At 32.7% G+C, this 22,363-nt stretch overlaps 2 protein-coding genes and 1 long non-coding RNA gene across 3 annotated transcripts; all 3 read left to right on the forward strand.

Moving 5' to 3' along the window:
- Nucleotides 1-6,055: 6,055 nt before the first annotated feature.
- On the forward strand, nucleotides 6,056-7,519 carry LOC137001390 (uncharacterized). The gene is made up of 3 exons (XR_010891416.1): nucleotides 6,056-7,000; nucleotides 7,222-7,284; nucleotides 7,378-7,519. It is a non-coding gene; the product is annotated as an uncharacterized lncRNA (long non-coding RNA).
- Nucleotides 7,520-12,273: 4,754 nt separating this feature from the next.
- LOC137001391 (E3 ubiquitin-protein ligase cblA-like) lies at nucleotides 12,274-13,844 on the forward strand. Its single transcript, XM_067360140.1, has 3 exons — nucleotides 12,274-12,467; nucleotides 12,549-12,695; nucleotides 12,782-13,844. Exons 1-3 carry the CDS (start codon nucleotides 12,395-12,397, stop codon nucleotides 13,075-13,077), a joined length of 516 nt encoding a protein of 171 aa, XP_067216241.1. The 5' UTR covers nucleotides 12,274-12,394; the 3' UTR covers nucleotides 13,078-13,844.
- Nucleotides 13,845-18,994: 5,150 nt separating this feature from the next.
- Nucleotides 18,995-19,543, forward strand: LOC137001513 (uncharacterized). The gene has a single exon (XM_067360526.1). It carries the CDS (start codon nucleotides 18,995-18,997, stop codon nucleotides 19,541-19,543), a length of 549 nt encoding a protein of 182 aa, XP_067216627.1.
- Nucleotides 19,544-22,363: the final 2,820 nt, after the last annotated feature.

Below are 22,363 nucleotides of genomic sequence, written 5' to 3' on the forward strand. Positions count from 1 at the left end.
AAATATAAAAATAACATGTTATCACATATTTAAGGAAGAAAAGTTAACTAAAATTGTTGCTAAAGCATCCCTTCCACATTACACTCTAATAGATAATCGCTGCATTTCGTATGCAGCGCGTTGTCATATACAAGTTAACTATCAGCGCATATTACACTTTGAAGTTTTGCTTGCAGTGACCACGGGAAAATAATTTATGAAACGAAAACAGTGAATGAATCAATCTATTCAACATATATCTACCCTGACTCTACCTTCTTGGCCCGACTTGACTGAGAATGAAATAAAATATAAAATTCTGTACAGTTTACTCTTTTTCAATAATTTTAATATACTGTGATTCTACATGCTATTACATTCCACTAAATTACTACAATTTTTTTAAACTATGGTATATAAAATCTTGAAATATAAAATGTATATTATAAGTATAATTATAATATATTGATACAATAAATAAGCTTTTATATATATATAAGCTTATTTATATACAGGGTGAGGCAAAAGTATGGAAACCCCCGAATAAGTTTTGAGGAAGGCATTTTACGAAAAAATGTTAAATACAAAAGTTTTAGGAAATTTCTCTGGCTTTTCAATGGTGACCTTGGATTTGACCTTGACCGTGACCTTGAAAGTCATTTGAAGGTCAGAGTAATTTTTTTAAATGGAAACCCCTATTTTTTATTTCAAAATCTAATAGCTGGTGTCAAGAGCTTTTCAAAACACTATAATGAAGTTATTTTTCATTAAGTACTTTTTAAGTTATGAGGCTTGTAAATTACAGTATTTTGACATAAAATACAAAATATCTTGTAAAACATTCAATTTTTGGGAATCTTACCTTAATACTTTTATGCATAAAATAATGAGACGAATCAATTGGTATAAAGAAAACACATAGTTGTTTTAAAAAAAAAATACGTAGTTTGCAACATGCAACTGCATACTTTTTTTTAAAACCAATGTGTTTTCTTTATACCAATTGATTCGTCTCATTATTTTATGCATAAAAGTATTAAGGTAAAATTCCCAAAAATTGAATGTTTTACAAGATATTTTGTATTTTATGTCAAAATACTGTAATTTACAAGCCTCATAACTCGAAAAGTACTTAATGAAAAATAACTTCATTATAGTGTTTTGAAAAGCTCTTGACACCAGCTATTAGATTTTGGAATAAAAAATAGGGGTTTCCATTTAAAAAAATTACTCTGACCTTCAAATAACCTTCAAGGTCACGGTCAAGGTCAAATCCAAGGTCACCATTGAAAAGCCAGAGAAATTTCCTAAAACTTTTGTATTTAACATTTTTTCGTAAAATGCTTTCCTCAAAACTTATTCGGAGGTTTCCATACTTTTGCCTCACCCTGTATATTATAATTATACTTATAATATACATTTTATATATCATAGTTTAAAAAAATCGTAGTAATTTAGTGAAATGTAATAGCATGTAGAATCACAGTATATTAAAATTATTGAAAAAGAGTAAACTGTACGGAATTTTATATTTTATTTCATTCTCAGTCAAGTCGGGCCAAGAAGGTAGAGTCAGGGTAGATATATGTTGAATAGATTGATTCATTCACTGTTTTCGTTTCATAAATTATTTTCCCGTGGTCACTGCAAGCAAAACTTCAAAGTGTAATATGCGCTGATAGCTAACTTGCATATAACAACGCGCTGCGCACGAAATGCAGCGATTATCTGTAAGAGTGTAATGTGGAAGAGATGCTTTAGCAACAATTTTAGTTAACTTTTCTTTCTCAAATATATAATAACATGTCATTTTTATATTTATTTTGCGACTATGCACAACACAAGTGCGGTATAAACGGTCATGCAGCGCGACGCATATAATGTGATACTGATGACTCATTTTTGAAAGATGTGATTTCGAAACATAATAAAATCATATATGGTTGAATTCAGCGTAAAAAATGCTACAACTTTTGTCATTACAAAAATTTTGAAATTCGAAAAAATAATAACAAGGGGTGGAGGTAAATTAAAAAAAATTTTATTTTTTGAAAATTTAACTACACAGTTATAAAGTCCATTACAAGCCATACAACTTCTATTTGAAATATTTTTTTATCTCCTACGGTTTTGGCGATAGTTACACACAAAGAAAAAAACCGTTTTTTTTTTCAAAGGAGTGTTTAATCCCTTAAATTTAAGTTAGGGCCGCTATAAAAAAATACGTGTCTCCTCAAATTGTATGTTTTACAACATATTTCAAGGAGAATCAAATCGGGGGAGGGGACACTTGTGAACGTTCCCTTGTTAGTATTCTGTAGTTAGTGGACAGAAAGTGTACTTTGTGCACATTGGTGGAATCGGCAGGTATGTAATGTTTATAGAGAAGAAATGTCTAACACTTGGATTGAAGCTGACGATACGCTAATTAAAAAAAGACAATGGCCTAAAGGTGCTAAAGATGTTTTTGTCATTCTTACAGAAATTTGATCAAAAGTAATCTGTTTTTATATATGAAAAAACGCAATAACTTAGAAATACAGATGGTTTTTTATACCCTTTTTATGATCACTAATAATTTTCTTATAAAACATGTTGTAAAATATAAAAAAAAATTATTAGGTTTGTATAAATTAAGATTTCTATAATCAAAAAGAGGATCGTCGTGTTGAAAATATGACGGGAGTGATGGTGGGATATTATTACCATTATTTTTACTAAAAAAAAAGAATCATATTTATTAAAATTATTTTTACTAAAAAAAAGAAATAATATCTCACAAAAAACCTTTTTTTTAAAAAAAGGTAAAAAAAGGGCGCCAAGTACACGCCTTGTTATATTAAAAAAAAGTTTTCCTCATAAAAAAACCTTTCCAAAAAATTGTTTTTTTAAAAAAAGTTTTCCTCATAAAAAACCTTTTCAAAGAACTGTACTTTCAAAAATATATTATATTAAAAAAAAGTTTTTTTCACAAAAAACCTTTCCAAAAAAAATTGTATATATCATAAAAAACTTTCCAAAAAGATTGTATTTCCAAAAATATATTATAAAAAAATCTTTTTAAAAAAATTATATACATTTATTATAAAAAACCTTTCCAAAAAAATTGTATTTTTAAAAAAAGTTGTATATATTAAATAAAAATTTGCTACATATTCTATCTATAAAAGAGGTGATATCAGAAAATGACGCCAAGTTTAAATAAAGAACCTTTCAAAAAAAGTTGCATGTATATCTAAATATTTATTTAAAAATGATATTTATGTTTATATCTCGTTAATTCTTCTTAAGTATACTTTTTAAAATAATTGCATCTGTATTTAGTTATTTTTTTTATATCTGTATCTAGTTAAATAAAAAAATTTTTCAAATTTAATCAAAATAAAAAAATATTACAAAATTTCGCAAAAAACTTGGTGCTGCTATAAAATAGCCTTAAAATATTATTATACATCTTAAAATATTATAGAGCAATGAAGGCTATTTTATAGCAGCGCCAAGTTTTTTGCGAAATTTTGTAATATTTTTTTATTTTGATTAAATTTGAAAAATTTTTTTATTTAACTAGATACAGATATAAAAAAAATAACTAAATACAGATGCAATTATTTTAAAAAGTATACTTAAGAAGAATTAACTAGATATAAACATAAATATCATTTTTAAATAAATATTTAGATATACATGCAACTTTTTTTGAAAGGTTCTTTATTTAAACTTGGCGTCATTTTCTGATATCACCTCTTTTATAGACAGAATATGTAGCAAATTTTTATTTAATATATACAACTTTTTTTTAAAGTACAATTTTTTTGGAAAGGTTTTTTATAATAAATGTATATAATTTTTTTAAAAAGATTTTTTTATAATATATTTTTGGAAATACAATCTTTTTGGAAAGTTTTTTATGATATATACAATTTTTTTTGAAAAGGTTTTTTGTGAAAAAAACTTTTTTTTAATATAATATATTTTTGAAAGTACAGTTCTTTGAAAAGGTTTTTTATGAGGAAAACTTTTTTTAAAAAAACAATTTTTTGGAAAGGTTTTTTTATGAGGAAAACTTTTTTTTAATATAACAAGGCGTGTACTTGGCGCCCTTTTTTTACCTTTTTTTAAAAAAAAGGTTTTTTGTGAGATATAAAATACACTAAAATATTTTTTGCAAGGAGAGTATCGTTTTTATCTAACATATTTTGCCTGTTTGCCTGTTTGCCTGTTTGATTATCATAGTAAGTAATAGAGTATCCGTAGCATGAAGAACTTTATATTTGATGCATATCAATATGTTTAAAGTAGACATGTACATATTCACAGACACAGTATGTTTCTTTTATGCAATTTTCTCTTGTTGATTAAATTCATCAACTATTCATCAACATGAAATATTTTATTAACCTGTTACTTATTGCTTTTGTTAACATGGTTAATTAAATATAAAAAAATTAAAAATAATGTGATTCTGTAATTACTCAATAGTACAATACAATATAAATTTCACTTATAAAGAATTTGTATGTGCAAAAATTATAATTAATATTTTGCTGCATCTTTAAAGAAATATTGTTTATTTTTTATTTTTATTATTCATTTTTAATGGAAGGTTTATATATTTAAAACTTTAATAAGTTACTTTATAATAATTTAATTTAAAAGTACATATTAATTGAGAACTGAGAATATTGACATTATTTCTGCGATATGAAAGATTTAACTGATATATTTTTTTCACTGTAGATGCAAACTGTTCCTGGAAAAAAGAAGGGGACACTTCTTTACGTATATGATGATTATTTGTACTATATAGACAGTCGCTACAACAATGTCTTTCGATGCAATACACGGAGGACAACCAAATGTCCTGGCTCAGTTGCTTTTCAAGATAATATTGTAACTGTTTTAAAAAAACATAATCATCCTAAGAAACCATTTATCAAAGCACAAATTGAAATGAAAGAAGAAATGTTAAAGCGCTCTCGTGAGACTCATACTGCACTAAAAGAAATCTTTGATTCAATATGCAGAAGGTTTAATTATTTTCTTTTTTTCAATATATTTCATCGAAATTTTTATGATTTATAACATAATAAAATTGAAACTTTGTAATTTCATTATTTTTAGATATCTTTTACATCAAAATGTTGTAATTTATAGGAATATCTCTGATATTTCTGATATTTTGAAATTTTTTTGATATTTTTATTTTGAAACTTGACATCTTTAGCATCTTGAGTTTTAATTTTTGATGTGCTTAGATTTTTTGATTTTATATATTTTGTACAAAAGAATAATTACTGTATTGGAATTATTTGTATTAGATGAATCGAATAACATAGGCGTTCAGGTAGAAATGATTGAGTCCAAATTAATTGTTTTAAATGGTAAATGATAATAATTAACATTTAAAGTTTAAATAATTTACTACAATTTTTTTACATAATACATTTAAAATAGAGTCTGATATGCATCTATGTATATTATATAAATATTATTATATATAAAACAATTTATAAAAATTATAAAAATAATTTTTTGGACTTAGCAATTTTTTTTATATTAGAACCCACAATAATTTTGTAATATCTTGAACAATTATATCTTATACCTTTGATTTTCAATATTTTGATTTTGATTTAAATGTTTCAGACTTTTAGCAGTTTTCTTATTAATAGAAAGATAAAATATAAAAATCCATTTGTTGACTTGTAAATTTTGTTGTTGACTTATAAGTCCCTAGTGAACAATTGTTTGAAAAAATAAATAGCTACAGTTTTTAATTGACTCTTTTAGAAAACTTCTTTAATACAGTTTTGTATTAAATTATTGTTTACAACTTTTGCATCTTCTTTAATTATATTATTGAATACATTTACTGTTTTCTCAATCATAATTTTGCTGGAATAAGTACAATTTCATGTTCCATATTTTTCAACTCAAATGATGATTTTGAATGTTTACTAATATGTACAATCTAACAATATATTTTTTCATGTTATTATCTTTTTGCTTTAACATATTAGATATATTGTTTTTTTATGTGTTTTATTTGCATTTTTATTGTTAATACAATACAAGAAATTTTATAAGGAAAAATTAATATTGTATAACAAACAGTTGATACTGTATTAAGATATATATTATTATGAAAATACAATTATATAAATTGAATGATTTTTTTCATAATTGTTTAATAAATTTATTCTATTATGACTAATGCGCTGATAAAATAAAATAGAAAAATTTGTATTTATATAAATTTTAATAAAATTGTTAAATTAATATAAATTGAAAAGCAACATTTGAAATTAGTAAAAAAAACGTAATTAAAGTATATTAGCAAAATAATGTTTCTAATAATATTAACAGAAGTATTCAAACAATTAAAATAAACAATCTAAGTTAAAATAAGAAATTAAAAACTTCAACTAAATTTTTTAATTTCTTATGTAAACTTAAATTGTTTATTTTAATTGTTTGAATACTTCTGTTAATATTATTAGAAACATTATTTTGCTAATATACTTTAATTACGTTTTTTTTACTAATTTCAAATGTTGCTTCTCAATTTATATTAATTTAACAATTTTATTAAAATTTATATAAATACAAATTTTTCTATTTTACTTTATCAGCGCATCAGTCATAATAGAATAAATTTATTAAACAATTATGAAAAAAATCAATCAATTTATATAATTGTATTTTCACAAAAGTTTTTCTGTCAATATTATATTATATTTACAATATCTCTCTTCTTTTCAGCAACTCAGATGCAGCACAATATTTGAGTTTTGCAGCTATAAGATGCAGTATGCATCGTGAACGAACAAAAAATCAGCCATCCGTACCTAATACATTGGCATCATTATATGACATTTTACAAAATTCTAATATCTTACAAAATATCTATAAAGAAAACGTAATTACAAGTGATGGAAAAAGTGCAATAATTTTATCAACCAATTATTTATTACAAGCATTATCTTCTGCTACTGAAATCTACGTCGATGGAACTTTTTCTGTAAGTATATGACTATCTTTTTCTGTAATAAAGAAATTTTATATAAATTTTTATAAGTGTTATAAAATTATATAAGTGTATATAAGTTTTATAAGTGTTTATAAAATCGTGACAGTAACCAAGTTATTATAACATATAGAGCAATATAGAGTCTAATTACCTTTTATTTACTATTTAATTTTATTTAATAATTAACTTTTATTTTGCATATTTTGCCTAAGGTTCTCCCATGTAAACCTCACATTGCGCAGCTTTACTCTGTACATATGCGATATATGGATACGGTAAGATACTAAAATTAAAATTAAAATTTTAATTATTTAATTTTTCCAAGTATCAGGAATAGATGACAAAAATAAGTAACATGACTTTTTCAGGGTATTGCAACATTATTTATATTATGTGATGTACGTACAATAACTATGTATGACGCTTTATGGGATAAAATTACACAACTGATACCACAACTTGAACAAAATATCAAGTTTATCATGAGCGACTTTGAAATGGCTGCAGTAAAATCGTTGAACAAAAAGTTTCCTAGAGCTAAGTTAACTGGATGTTGGTTCCATTTCAATCAGGTATATATAGATTTTTACATATAATCATTAGTAGTATATAAAACACATAAATGTCTCTCTCTCTCTCTCTCTCTCTCTCTCTCTCTCTCTCTCTCTCTCTCTCTCTCTCTCTCTCTCTCTCTCTCTCTCTCTCTCTCTTTGTCTGTGTGTGCATACGTACGTGCGTGCGTGCATGCACGCAGTAAATATAATATATTATTAATAAATTTAAAGTGTTTATATATATATATATATATATATATACAGGGTGTTAATTAAGTCCCGGGACGGATGAATATTTTCTCATGTAAGGTATTTTTGAAAAAAGTCAAGGTCATTTCTGAAGTAATTTTCAACGAGGAATTCAACGGTGACCTTCAATTTGACCTTGAGCTTGACCTTCAAGGTCATTTCAAGGTTAGGTTAGGTTTTTTAAATAGAAACCCCTATTTTTTATTCCAAAATCTAATAGCTGGTGTCAAGAGCTTTTCAAAACACTATAATGCAGTTATTTTTCATTAAGTACTTTTCGAGTTATGAGGCTTGTAAATTACAGTATTTTGACATAAAATACAAAATATCTTGTAAAACATTCAATTTTTGGGAATCTTACCTTAATACTTTTATGCATAAAATAATGAGACGAATCAATTGGTATAAAGAAAACACATTGGTTTTAAAAAAAAGTATGCAGTTGCATGTTGCAAACTACGTATTTTTTTTTTAAAACAACTATGTGTTTTCTTTATACCAATTGATTCGTCTCATTATTTTATGCATAAAAGTATTAAGGTAAGATTCCCAAAAATTGAATGTTTTACAAGATATTTTGTATTTTATGTCAAAATACTGTAATTTACAAGCCTCATAACTCGAAAAGTACTTAATGAAAAATAACTGCATTATAGTGTTTTGAAAAGCTCTTGACACCAGCTATTAGATTTTGGAATAAAAAATAGGGGTTTCTATTTAAAAAACCTAACCTAACCTTGAAATGACCTTGAAGGTCAAGCTCAAGGTCAAATTGAAGGTCACCGTTGAATTCCTCGTTGAAAATTACTTCAGAAATGACCTTGACTTTTTTCAAAAATACCTTTTTCTTGAAAGCAACTATGTGTTTTCTTTATACCAATTGATTCGTCTCATTATTTTATGCATAAAAGTATTAAGGTAAGATTCCCAAAAATTGAATGTTTTACAAGATATTTTGTATTTTATGTCAAAATACTGTAATTTACAAGCCTCATAACTCGAAAAGTACTTAATGAAAAATAACTTCATTATAGTGTTTTGAAAAGCTCTTGACACCAGCTATTAGATTTTGGAATCAAAAATAGGGGTTTCCATTTAAAAAACCTAACCTAACCTTGAAATGACTTTGAAGGTCAAGCTCAAGGTCAAATTGAAGGTCACCGTTGAATTTCTCGTTGAAAATTACTTCAGAAATGACCTTGACCTTTTTCAAAAATACCTTACATGAAAAAATATTCAGCCGTCCCGGGACTTAATTGACACCCTGTAAATATATTTGCTATTAATAAATAATTATATAAAGAAAATTTTAGAAATTAATCTTTAGAAAAGGGGCAGATTTTTTCATAATTCTTTCACAGAGTTTAGAACATATGAAATTTCCATAAAACAATCAATACTTTTGTAAATATTGATAAAATTATTGCATATTTTAAGTAATAAATACAAAGATATTTTAAAAATATTGTTATAAAATATTAAAAAAATATATTTTAAAGTTTAAAGATACGAAGCTCTAAAAAATTTTTAAGAATTTTTTCATGTAAAAACATTTTTAAAATTTATTTTGTTTATGAATACATCTGATAATATTATTTTTTATGGTATGTTACAAAGCAAGGCTGTGTGTATACTGTGCATTTTTAATTTTTTTTTTACTATCTTGCAAGCAATTAATAGATAAAAACGTATTATACGTGCACTGCTGACTTAAAACATGTTTTCCGCATGGGTTTTTCGAAATTTCTATGGGTGTCTGAATAACAAGAAAATGAGTAGGCTATCACAATGCTACAATAATATTAAGAACAATGTAAGATCAGCTTTATATACAGTATATTTATCGCATTTAATAGAGTTAACAATTGAATGAGAGATCGATAATTAATAATTATTATTTTTGATTGGAGTATATTATTAAAACGCGAACTGTTTTATTAGATTTCTCACATATTCAAAATATGTAAGTAATAAAACAGCTCGCGTTTACGCAATTTTTACACGGTACATCATTTTCAGTCCATATTATGCTCTTGTCAATATATGTGCCTGAAATGTTCTAGTCGTAATACCGCTTTTCTTATAACTACCGTGCTCGCCTTGTATGTGATTAATGCAGTACATATATAAGCTCGATTTTCGCGATTTTTCCGTGGTACATAACTTTTAATCTATCCTACGCTCGTGTCATTATGTGCCTGAAATGCTGTCGTCGTAATACCGCTTTTGTCGTAACCATCGTGGTCATGTTGTCCAAGTAACAATTAGAAGAATATCAAATATATCAAAATATTTCCGCGAGAAGAACATAGTTCTTATCCAAACATATTTTTGTCTTGTTTGATTGTTCGATTATCAAAGTAAGTAATGTATGGGTAGTATAAGAAATTTTATATTTGATAAATTTTATTTGTGATTGAAGTATAATATATATATATATATATATGTTATGTGTGTAAAAAGTTTAATAATAGAACAGCCCAATAGCAATAATCGCTTATTCAACTGTTGAATCCGCTGAATGCGGCCAATAATATTATTGAAAAATGAATGTCGTCCTAGGCACGTGATAAATGCGTGCACACGCATACACGTTTCCCGCGCTTTTTCTCGCGATGTGCTTAGTTTTCTATCTATGCTCTTGTCGTTACGTGTCTGATGTGCTTCTAACATATTATCACTTTTGTTGTCATCATTCTCGTGTTTTATCCGACAAATACAGCGTATGCGTGCATTTTCCTCGCGATTTTTACGTGATACATAACTTTTATTCTTAATCATGCTCGAATATACGCCTGAAATGCTTTTTTGTCGTAATATCGCTTTTGTTGTAGCTATTGTGCTCATATTACCCATATTATTCAAATTGAAAATTAAAAAGTATTGTTAGTATTGTTTATCTTTTTTCGGAGTTCTTCAATGCAGACAGAATGTATCACACGTGACAAATATTATGTTTCTGCATTGATCAAAATCGTAGTAAATGTGAAAAATTGCATTGCATTAATTAAATTACATTTTTTATTTCAGGCTGTACTGCGTAAATGGCGCAAACTACGTCTTTCAAATGTTCCAAAAAAGATACTCTCAATGACTATGGCATTGCCTTTATTACCACCAGATATGTTTCAAGAAGCTTTATTAATAATACAAACAAAAGCTGATGAACTTTCTAATGAACATCCAGATATTTTACAATTTATGTCATATCTAAGACTTACTTGGTCTAACATGGCATTAAAAATTAGTATCTATCGTTGTCCTGTGCGTACTAATAATATAGTAGAAAGTTTTCATAACATTGCGGCACAAAAATTGGGAACAAGGAATATTAATGTTTGGACATTTCTAGGTAATTTTTATGTCAAAGTATTTTATATCAAGTATGAAATTCTATAATGTGTACGCGACTATTATATATTTTTGAAATAACGCATATTTATGAAATGCGTATATTGTATGAAATGATAAAAATGTATAAAAAAAAGTTACATGTATCATTTTACATATATAATACTGGATTAAAATATTTTTATTATAAAGTAGTTGCATTATATACGTATAACACATGTCACATTTTATCTATATTTTAAACGTGCGTTTAATATGAAAATTAAATGTAACATTTTTCCACATTGTGCAAAATTTCAAATATCCACTTTTTAAGTAAATTAAATAGATTTGTTTTCAGAAAGTAAGTCAAAATCAAGATTTTTTTGTTTGTCGCGAGCAATCACTCTTACCTTCCACTTCATTTCATACATTTCTCTTCCTGTGTTGCATTCTTTTAGCTCGCTTTGTATCTTATACATTGCTTTATCTCTTTTTCCAGATAAATTATCATATTTAATTACTGATCAAGAATTAGACTTACATCGATTAAACAATGGTGTTAGATCTCGACGACTTCGCACAAGGGCAAGGAGAGAACTAGATTCTAAAATTATAAATGCGCAAGAGGATCTAATAAATCAAAGGTAACATTTTGTAATAATTTATATATTAAATAAAATTTGATGAATTATGAATTAAAACTTCAATTTTTTTCAGATTGTCACTGAATGAATTTTTATTAATGTTCACCACCAACAATAATATCCTCCCAATGGAACAAATGGAACAAATAGTATCAATGGAAGGTAAATATGCTATATCTATATTATATTTATCATAAATACATGTTATAATGTTACAATTTTTATAACATTGAAAAATAAAATTATGTTAATTTATTACTACAGATCTATTCTGAACTACTTTAATAATTGTTTATTATTTGCAGATGCTGAATTAACAACTGATGAACAAATAAACCTGGAGTTGTTTTCAGATGATTTGGACGAAACTATTCAACAAACAAGTAAGTATTTAACTGCTTTAGTCTTTTTTCACACAGAACACAGTTAAATACAACAAATACAAAAATTTAATTACGTAATAATTATTATGGTACACTTGTTTTAAAAACAATTATTTTATTTTTGTTTTAGGAAGACAAAATAGACGCAGATCTCGACGCATACATAACAATGTACAGAGAGAGGATAATACATTAGAAGATAACGATGAAGAAAGTTCAGACATGCAGACAATAATAAATGAGAATGAAATAATTATTTCTGACACAGAGACAGAGAATACAATTGTAGTAGAAGGTAATTTATAAATCAAACTATTTTAAGGGAAATAATATAAATTATTAGATCTATAGTAAAAATTACACTTCTTTTTTGCAGATGAACCAGTAAACACAGAATCGCCTTCTAGTGAAATAGAACAAGTATGGAATACCAGGAATAACCAAGGAGAAATCCCTGCAAATACACAAGCAGTAAGACAACATCACGACATTACTTCTGAGAACAATATTGAAATAAATGAAGGTAATTACAGCTCAAATATTTTAAGGAAGATTAACATTAATCTTCAAAGTACATAAATATATATATTATTAATGTTTTCATTTTAGATGAATCGATTTACGAAGTACCCTATGATGATTACTCATATTTGAATGACGCTAATGATGCTACTTCAGGCATTCCGTACCATCCTGTGGACTGGAACTTGGAGGATACAACTGCATCAGAAGAAGAATGTACGAAAGACATATGTACTGTGTGTCTTATAAACGAACGTACACATGCTTTTATACCTTGCGGTCATTTGGCTTGTTGCTTTTTATGCATCGAACGTTTAGAAGCCGATCGATGTCCGATATGTAACGTAACATATGATAATTACGTAAGAATTAGAAAACCATAAAACATTCATATCTATCTACATAAAACATTTATATCTATCCACGTAAAAAATTTAAATTTCAAAATTGCTGATATTAATATTACTTGATGAGTTTCGAGAATTTAAGTTTCAAAAACACTGATATTAATATTACTCGAATGATATCAATATTGATGACAAAAAGATTCTGTGATAGAGATAGATGTTTGTGTAATTTTACTTTGGAAAGATATATATATATATATATATATATATATATATATATATATATATATATACATATATACACATCTATAGATTGATTATACATTGTTGCAAGCGGAGTTAATAACTTACTTTAATAAGATAGATAAAAGTTCGATTCTTTTCTCCGATAATAAGTGCTAAACACGTTACACTTTTTTCTATTTGTCTACAGAGTGGTTCTACAGTGCATTGAAAATTTCGGTTTTTATCGCGAAGAATGACAACTTAATAATGGCTTTAACTGAAAAATACTTTGTATTGACTGACAATCAGGCGACAATTTGCGTTGTAGGATCACCCTCAGAATAATAGTTTGTATATTTTGAAAGATGTATAGATTATAGAAATTTCAGCTTTTTTCAGATTTATTTTAAGTCAAAATATAGGTATAATTTATAATCAGATACAGACATTCAATTTCTGTAAATGTATGTTTCTTGCGTCAAAGATATATGAATGTTTTTATTCTTTTTTTGTTACATATAGTATGAAACTGTGATTTTATTTTATACTATTATACAGCCTTAACCAAATAAGGCAAAGTATCTGACTTATTGTATGTATTTTATATATAACATTTTATATATACCAGAGATTATTACCTAAATATAAGTAGAGTTGAGAAGTTGATATCAATTAAATGTACCGGAATGTCTTTGCTATAATGGTACGTACAATTTATTTTATCCAATCGCATTGAACATTTAGCTACAAATTGATGGATGACGTCAAATTTTTTAATTTTTTTCCTGTTTATAACTATGAGTAAGAATGACTATGAGTTATATCTTTCAAAAGACGTATCATTATAGAAATGGCAGCATTTTATATTCTAAGAAAAATGTATCTTTCGCATATAACGTAATTAGAGATTCCAATTTGTGCAAAGCTATAAGATGCCAAAGATACTTTTACTTTTTTCTGTAATACTGTTACGAATATGTACTAAGTGTTGTGATAGTTTTATACTTCTAAGTAATATAGGTCATTTATATGAAGATACAGATTTAATTTCTGCAAATGTATGTTTCTTGAGCCAAAGATATTTCAATTCTTATTTTTCACTTTAAACTATTGTTTAAATAAATATTTAAAATATAGTGTGCCGCATTTTATATATTTAGTATCAGTGCTTCGTTTTCATTTGAATATAAGTAGAGAACGTTTGGTATCTCACACATTTGCACAAATTAATTCATATGTAATCGATGAAATGTACCGTTATATCTGACTGTCATAGCTGGGATGATTACTATTTATTATATCCGATCGTTGCGAATATTTAGCTACAAGTTGATTGGCAACACACAATTTCACATTCATTTCTTCATTACGTCTTATTAGAGAAAACCGTTCATATTTTCTCAGAAACGTACTGTTATAAAAATTCGCTCATATAATTACTCTAAGTAATTACGATTGACATACAAGTTAACATATAGAGATTTTACATTGTACAAATGTACAAAATGTCGAGATACTTTTATTACTTTTTTTAATAATGTAAATTGCTCTGTAATTTCGTGCTGTATTTTTTTTCAAAAGTATAAATATTGTAAGACATTTATTTCTTGTAACATGTAAATAAATATTTTATATGAATGCTGCTTATGCCTGACGCAGTTATAAACTAAAAAGTTCAGAAATTGTTAAAAATAAAACATTTTTCTACCTAAATAATAAAACATTTTTTTTTCATGTCTCGATAAATTTTTCTTACATTTTACATTGACAGATCTAACCTAACCTAACCTAACCTTTCAATGTCATTTTTCTTTGATTTCACGCACTTTACGTTTATTAACCGGTATAACACTAAATGAACACACTTAGTTATATTTTTTACAAATTGTTCTTTATTTCTCACCATATATTACATATCAAAACGAATGGTACATATATCGCATGCGTCTTATTTCACTTTCTGGGAAGTAACCTTTAATAATCTTTAATGTCACATGTATATTTACAATTTCACACTTCACGTTTATTTACCGGTATAAAATTCAATAAAAACATTGTATAATTACATTTTTCACAAATTATTCTTAATTTATTTCCATATATTACATATCAAAACGAATGGTATATGTATCTTTTCGTGTCCAAGCGAACGCACAATTGAGCGATGCACAACTGAACAGTGCGCAAATAAACGGTGTCCAAACGAACGGTGTCCAAACGAACGGTGTCCAAACGAACGGTGTCCAAACGAACGGTGCGCAACTTTCTGTGTCCAAACGAACGGTGCGCAACTTTCTGTGTCCAAACGAACAGTGCGCAACTTTCTGTGTCCAAACGAACAGTGCGCAAATAAACGGTGTCCAAACGAACGGTGTCCAAACAAACGGTGTCCAAACGAACGGTGTCCAAACGAACGGTGTCCAAACGAACGGTGTCCAAACGAACGGTGTTCAAACGAACGGTGTCCAAACGAACGGTGTCCAAATGAACGGTGCGCAACTTTCTGTGTCCAAATAAACAGTGCGCAAGTAAACGGTGCGCAATTGTACTGTGTCCAATTGAACCGTGCGCAACTTTCTGTGTCCAAATGAACCGTGTCCAAATGCAACGTGTCTAATTGAACCGTGTCCAAGTGCACCGCCCCCGAAAAAGACCCCCCCCCCAAAAACAGAAGAGAGCAGTTCGGCTCCCAAACCCCCCTTTTCTCCCTCCTCCCAAGGAGCTGGGAAGAAAGGGGGAAAGAGGAGGAAAGCCCCCCGCACCGCGGCGATCACCGTCACCTGCCTTGTGGGCAAATATGCCGAGGTGATGGGACGGGCAAAAAAGAGGATCCCCCTGAAAGAGGTAATCTCGGGAGAACTGAAATCCCGTCCAGCTCAGACGGGGGCCATGGTCCTGGAGATTTCCGGCCCCGATAGAAAAATCGAAGCGGACAGGCTGGCCAAGCGGATGGTCGACTTGTTTGCCGACAACCCGGAAGTCCGCATTGCCCGTCCGCAGAAGACGGGCAAAATTAGAATCAGCGGAATGGACCCCTCTGCCACACCCGAAGAGATAGCCCGGGCTGTGACGGAGCAAGGAGGATGTCTCTCCACTGAAGTTAAAGTGGGGGACTTTACTCTGACGGCGAGGGGCCTGCGGATGGCGTGAGTACATTGTCCTCTGGAGGCGGCCACTAAGATCGAACGAACTGGCCGTCTCCAGCTGGAGTGGTTCGCCTTCAAGGCGGAGCTACTAGACGCGCGCCCCCTCCAATGTTTCAGATGCTTGGAGAAGGGGCACGTCAGGGCCAAGTGTCCAGCCGGTAACGCGGACCGCAGCGACTGTTGCTACCGTTGCGGTGCTGCGGGACACGAGGCAAAGGCCCGGCCCGGCCCATTGTGCCGTCTGTCAGGCAGCCGGTCGGCCGGCCTCCCATCGTATGGGAGGCCAAGCGTGTAAACCCCCGAAGAAAGGGGGAAGGAACGGAAAGGGGGGGACTGCCTCGGCACTCTCTCCCCCTCCTCAGGGAGGACAGACTAAGGCGGTAGCGGCGAAACCGTCTGGTCCGGAGGGGCCCAGTCCCCCCAGAGAAAGGAGAGCGAAACGTCGCCAAGTGTCGTCGCTGACGACGCGATGGAAGTTGACTTGCGGGAGTGACGGGTTACATAAACCCGACAATGTCTACAAGACTCCTGCAGGCCAACCTAAATCACGCCCGACAGGCCCAAGATCTCTTTCTTGCGGACCTGTGCGGGCGTGACGCTGGATTGGGAGTGGTGGCGGAGCCGTACAGTGTGCACGACTCAAATCCTAATTGGGTCGCGGCCGCTGATGGCTCCGCTGTCATTATTAGAAGGCACTCCCCGCGCTCCTTCCCGTATCCCTAGTGGAGAAGGGGAGGAGATTTGTCATCGCGCGGTGAGGTGCCCTACGGGTGGTGGGGGTCTATGCCCCTCCCAGCATGTCTCACCCCGAGTTTTTACAACTCCTGCGGGAGATGGGGGCAGGCATTTGCCGATGCCTCCTCCACCCTGTACTGGTGGCCGGTGACTTTAACGCCTGGAACATGGCGTGGGGTTCCCGGCGCACCGACAGAAAGGGTGAGGACGTGATAGAATGAGCGGCGGAGCTGGACCTCCTGCAATTAAACAGGGGGTCCACAAGCACCCCCGTGGGGAGTCCATAGTCGATCTGACGTGGACCTCCCCGCGGGCTGCGCGGCTGGTAGAGTCCTGGGGGGTGACGGACAGAGAGTCCCTGTCGGACCACCAAATCATAGAGGTGGTCCTGACAGCCACCCCCCAAGGAATGCTGCTCCGTCGCCTGCGGAAAGAAAATAGATCCCCACGCAGGTGGGTCCTGGCGAGGCTGGACCAGGACAAGTTGGAGGCGGCGGTCTCGGTGGAGATGTGGTCGGATTCTCCCGGCCATGTCGAAACCGAAAAAGAGGCCGCCGCGATCGTGGGCTTGGTGACACGGGTTTGTGACGTGGCCATGCCCCGATCGAAACCCGCCCCTCGTCGGGCGGCGTATTGGTGGAGTGAGGAGATTGCAGAACTCCGCAGAGTTGCCAATTCAGCTCGACGCGATCTCCTCAGGGTCCGACAAAGGGCGGGTAAATACGATAGAAGCACTGCAATGGCGCGCGGTGTGTACCTGGCCGCAAGGTACGCACTGCGGTCGGCCATTAGCAGGGCCAAGGCCAAGGCCTGGGAAAAACTTATCGCGGAACTCGACAGGGACCCATGGGGGCATCCCTACCGGTTGGTCCTAAACAGACTAAGACCGGCGGCGCCACCCATCTCGGAGATGCTCGACCCGGAGTTTCTCGGTCAGGTGGTGGGGACCCTCTTCCCCGAAAGAGATGTAAACATCCCCCCGAGGAGGGACCCTCCCCCCTGGTCCGAGGACCTGGAAATTTCATAAAGGGAGTTCTCCGAGGTAGCAAAGAGACTGGGGGCGACTGGCAAGGACCCCGGTCCCGATGGGATCCCTGGTCGAGTCTGGGCCTTGGTCTTTGGCGGAGTGGGAGTCCGCCTGAGGAGGTTATACAACACCTGCCTCAGGACGGGCACTTTCTCCTCGGCGTAAAAAAGAGCTAATCTGGTTCTGATCCACAAAGAGAGCGGGGCTTAGGAAGCCGGCGGAACAGCCTTCTGCTTACAGGCCAATTTGTCTGCTGGACAAGGTCAGCAAGCTGTTTGAGAGAATAGTTGCTGGCCGAATTGTCCGGCACCTGTAGCGGAATGGTCCCAACCTAAGTGAGAAGCAGTTTGGATTCCGGGAGGGTCGCTCTACAACAGATGCAATCTTGCATCTGAAGACCTTCTTGGATCAAATTGTAGGGCAGGGAGAGGTTGCGTTGGCGGTGTCATTAGACATCGTCAACGCGTTTTACTCTCTCCCCTGGGACTGGGTGGGGGTGGCCATGGAACATCATGGCCTCCCCCAATATTTAAGGGAAGTGGTATGAGACTACTTCCGCGGCAGGACGCTTCAGCACCGAGACCAGCTGGAGCGAGTAAGCAGAAGGCCAGTGCACTGCGGGGTTCCGCAGGAGTCGATTTTGGGTCACCTACTGTGGAACCTCGCATAAGATAGAGTGCTCCGTACGGCGCTCCCCCTGGGCTGTCGTCTGTTGTGTTACGCAGACGACACACTAATAGTGGCCCGGGGAGAGGACTGGAGAGAGGCTCGGAACGCAGCAAACGCCGCAACCCGAGCGGTCGTGTGCTCCATAAAAGCCATGGGACTAGAGGTCGCCCCGCATAAGACGGAGGCTCTGTACTTTTACAACAGGGCCATAGGGCGTCCTCCCCCCATCCAAATGTGGGTGGGTGAGGTCCGAGTCCCGGTGGGGTCCCAGATAAAGTACCTGAACCTCACTCTGGATAGGCTTTTGGGATTCAAGCAACATTTTGGTCAAATTATCCCCAAAGCGGACAGGATGGCGGCCGCACTAGGTCGTCTCCTGCCCAACGTGGGTGGGCCGAACGTTTGCGTTTGGCGTTTATACGCGAACGTCGTGCAGTCAGTGTCCCTTTACGGGGCACCGATTTGGGCCGCAAAAGTCTCGGTCAGTCGGCGAATCATGGCGATTATTCATCGTCAACAACGCCGGCCTGCCATCAGGATAATTCGGTCCTACTGCACGACGTCGTTCGTGGCGGCCACGGCCCTGGCGGGCCTCCTCCCGGTCGAATTTTTGGCGAACTCGTACGCCAAGGTTTATCGGCGTACGAGGGACCCTGATCGTACCGGGAGTGCCTGTCTTAGACCAGGGGGTGGCGTATAGCGTTTCTACGCTCAGGTAGCAGGGGTTTTGTTCCTTTCGCGGCTCAACACCCTTACAATGAATGTCTTAGACCAGGGGCTACCGGCAGGGGTTTTAGTGGGTATACCCAGGGACACCTTTTCTGGGGGACTCCCACATAACCCACGGGCTCTCCCCCGAGACTCGTGGGTATCCATAAAAAATTTCCCCCGCCTTAAAAAAAAAAAAAAAAAGGAGCAGTGGCGATCTATAGGGGTGGTTAAAAATGACTCAAATATGGTGAGATTTAACACAACAAATTTAAGTGTCAGAAAAAAAATAATGATCCAATTGAATTTGATAATTTTGCCACGCGCCCATGGAGGACTTGAATTTTGTTATAAATTTTAATAGTTTTTTGATAATCTTTAGACCAAATAGGTCAATAAATACGAATTTAATGATAAACTTTTAAAATCTGCGTCCCAAATATACTCCTGATACCAAGTTTTATAAAAATCCGTTAACATCTTAAATTTTTCAATATTTTTGGTGGTCGTATTAGATTCGCCATTTTGAATTTTCAAAATCCGATTTGAGATTTGTATTCAGCATACAGAAAAACTCTTTGGTATTAAGTTTTACAAAAATCCGTTAATTTCTTAAATTTTTTAAATTTTTGGCGGCCATATTGGATCCGCCATTTTAGTTTAGACTTATGTGACAGTGCACAGATAAACAGAGTACTCGAAAGTGTTAATTGGAAGAGAAAAACGTCGAATGAATAATCGCTACACTTGAATAATTACCGTTTTTATTTTTTTTTGGTTTTCTGAAATTTTAAGTATGATCCAATTAAATTTGATAATTTTGCCACGCGCCATTGGAAAGCTTACATTTTTCTGTAAATTTTAAGATTTTTTCAAAAATTTTTAGATCAAATAGAAAATGGGCAGCATGGGTGTAAAGTTGAGAAAGAATGTCCCTTGTGTAAAACTTTTTTTATAGAAACAAAAATTGTATAAGAATAAATACTATTTAGCATAATTTTTTATATCAATTTGTTTGTATGTTAATAAATTAATACAAATTGCAAAAAAATGTAACTGGCTTTTATTGTTTTTATTGCATTATTAATTAAATCATGAATTAGTTTTTATTGCACATATAATTTATTAAGATACTAAAGACTTTATAAATATAATACACAACTTTTCAGTCTTTCATTGATATATAATATAGATATTTTTTGTTAATACTAGTTTGTTAATACTATATGAAAGACTCTGAACACAATTACTATTCATCTAAAATATTAAAAAACAAAAAATATTTCTTTAAACTTATTAAACTAAAGTATTTTTATTCATATAATATAAAAGATTCTAAACACAACCAGTATTCTTAAATATTAAAAAACAAAAAATATTTCTTTAAACTTCTGAAACATAACTATAATAAAGTCTTTTCATTAAAACACATATGAAATACTCTAAATACAAACTACTATTCTAAAAATTATTTTTTAAAATTCGTTACAATCTGCTTCAATAACTTCTATTGTTTCACTTCTTTGCTTCATTTTTTCTTGATGACGTCTTTCTCGATTTTTCTCAAAAGTTTCTTTTGATTCATAAATTTGTAACAAAATTTCTTTATTTGATAATTGGTTTTTACTTATCAGGAGACGCGGTAGTGTCTCCGGCCAAGTTCAAAAAACGACACTACTAAGTCAGGAAAAGAATCTCTGGCAAAGTTCAGAAAATGACACTACTAAGTCTTTTATCCTGCGCGCACAAAGTCGACTTTTCGGGGGTTTGTAGCAACTAAAATATAAAAAATTTTATAAAAACACATAGTATATCCTTAAAGGCGGCATCGCCACGACTAATTTAAGCCAAAAAAAATTTAAATTGGTCCAGCCGTTTCAGAGATACAAGCGGTCAAAAAGTGATGTTGGTAATGCAAAAAATTAAGAAACGTCGTCTCCTTATTCTTGGGCAGCATGGATGTAAAGTTGAGAAAGAATGCCCCATATATACATACAATTAGATTAAAATGTAAAAAAAATATAAAATTTATTTTTAAAATGTGCACTTTACACATGTGTGTGTGTGTGTGTGTGTGTGTGTGTGTGTGTGTGTATGTGTGTGTTAAAATGTGATAAAAATAATATATAATAATATACATATAAAAAATTAGTCATTTGTAACAAAAGAAAAAAATCATTAATAAATTTAAAATAACAGTACAGATTTTAAAAAATAGATACAAACGGGAAAAAGTAGCCTGCGGAAAGCGCTTCCGCCACCGTCTGCAACACCTCGGCTGTTTGTGCCGCATCATGCTGCATGTGCTGGAACCGTGTAGTTAATATTTCCAGCAGCCTTACAGCTGTCATCAAGTTTTCTCGTATATCCTGCCTACAAACAAAATAAAAAATAGTATAAGATTAAGAATAAATCTTTCATACGTAATATCAGCTAACAATACTTACATCGATGCCAAAACTACTCCGTTTTCACACCCGTGTACATCATAATCAATTCTGAAAAAGTGCAGCACGTGCTGCTGCTGCACAAGCCTCGTTGCCTCCTCAAATTGATGGATTGCACCTCGCAGTACAGCCACTCGATCCATTAAAGATGTCAGTAATGCATCGATTTCTTGAATTTCTAATGTGTATAACGCGGCCATTGTATGAAACTATCACCGACTAAATGTCACAGCTCGAATATGAGAAAACTTGTGACCGTTCAAAACCTCAACGCATTTTTATAATGTACATCCCATAGATGTGGTGCAAATCTATGTGACCGCTCTACGGGGGTTATCTTTTCAAACATACTCCAAATTTATAAT

Source organism: Linepithema humile, chromosome 8, assembly GCF_040581485.1.
Source record: "Linepithema humile isolate Giens D197 chromosome 8, Lhum_UNIL_v1.0, whole genome shotgun sequence".
Lineage (NCBI taxonomy): Eukaryota > Metazoa > Arthropoda > Insecta > Hymenoptera > Formicidae > Linepithema > Linepithema humile.

What these genes read in the sequence shown, in the direction of transcription:
- LOC137001391 (XM_067360140.1), top strand. Translation starts at nt 12,395, where the DNA reads ATGCAGACAATAATAAATGAGAATGAAATAATTATTTCTGACACAGAG. An exon ending in GAATACAATTGTAGTAGAAG is followed by an intron (nt 12,468 to 12,548) that starts GTAATTTATAAA and finishes TCTTTTTTGCAG; the next exon opens with ATGAACCAGTAAACACAGAA. An exon ending in CAATATTGAAATAAATGAAG is followed by an intron (nt 12,696 to 12,781) that starts GTAATTACAGCT and finishes TTTTCATTTTAG; the next exon opens with ATGAATCGATTTACGAAGTA.
- LOC137001513 (XM_067360526.1), top strand. Translation starts at nt 18,995, where the DNA reads ATGGGACTAGAGGTCGCCCCGCATAAGACGGAGGCTCTGTACTTTTAC.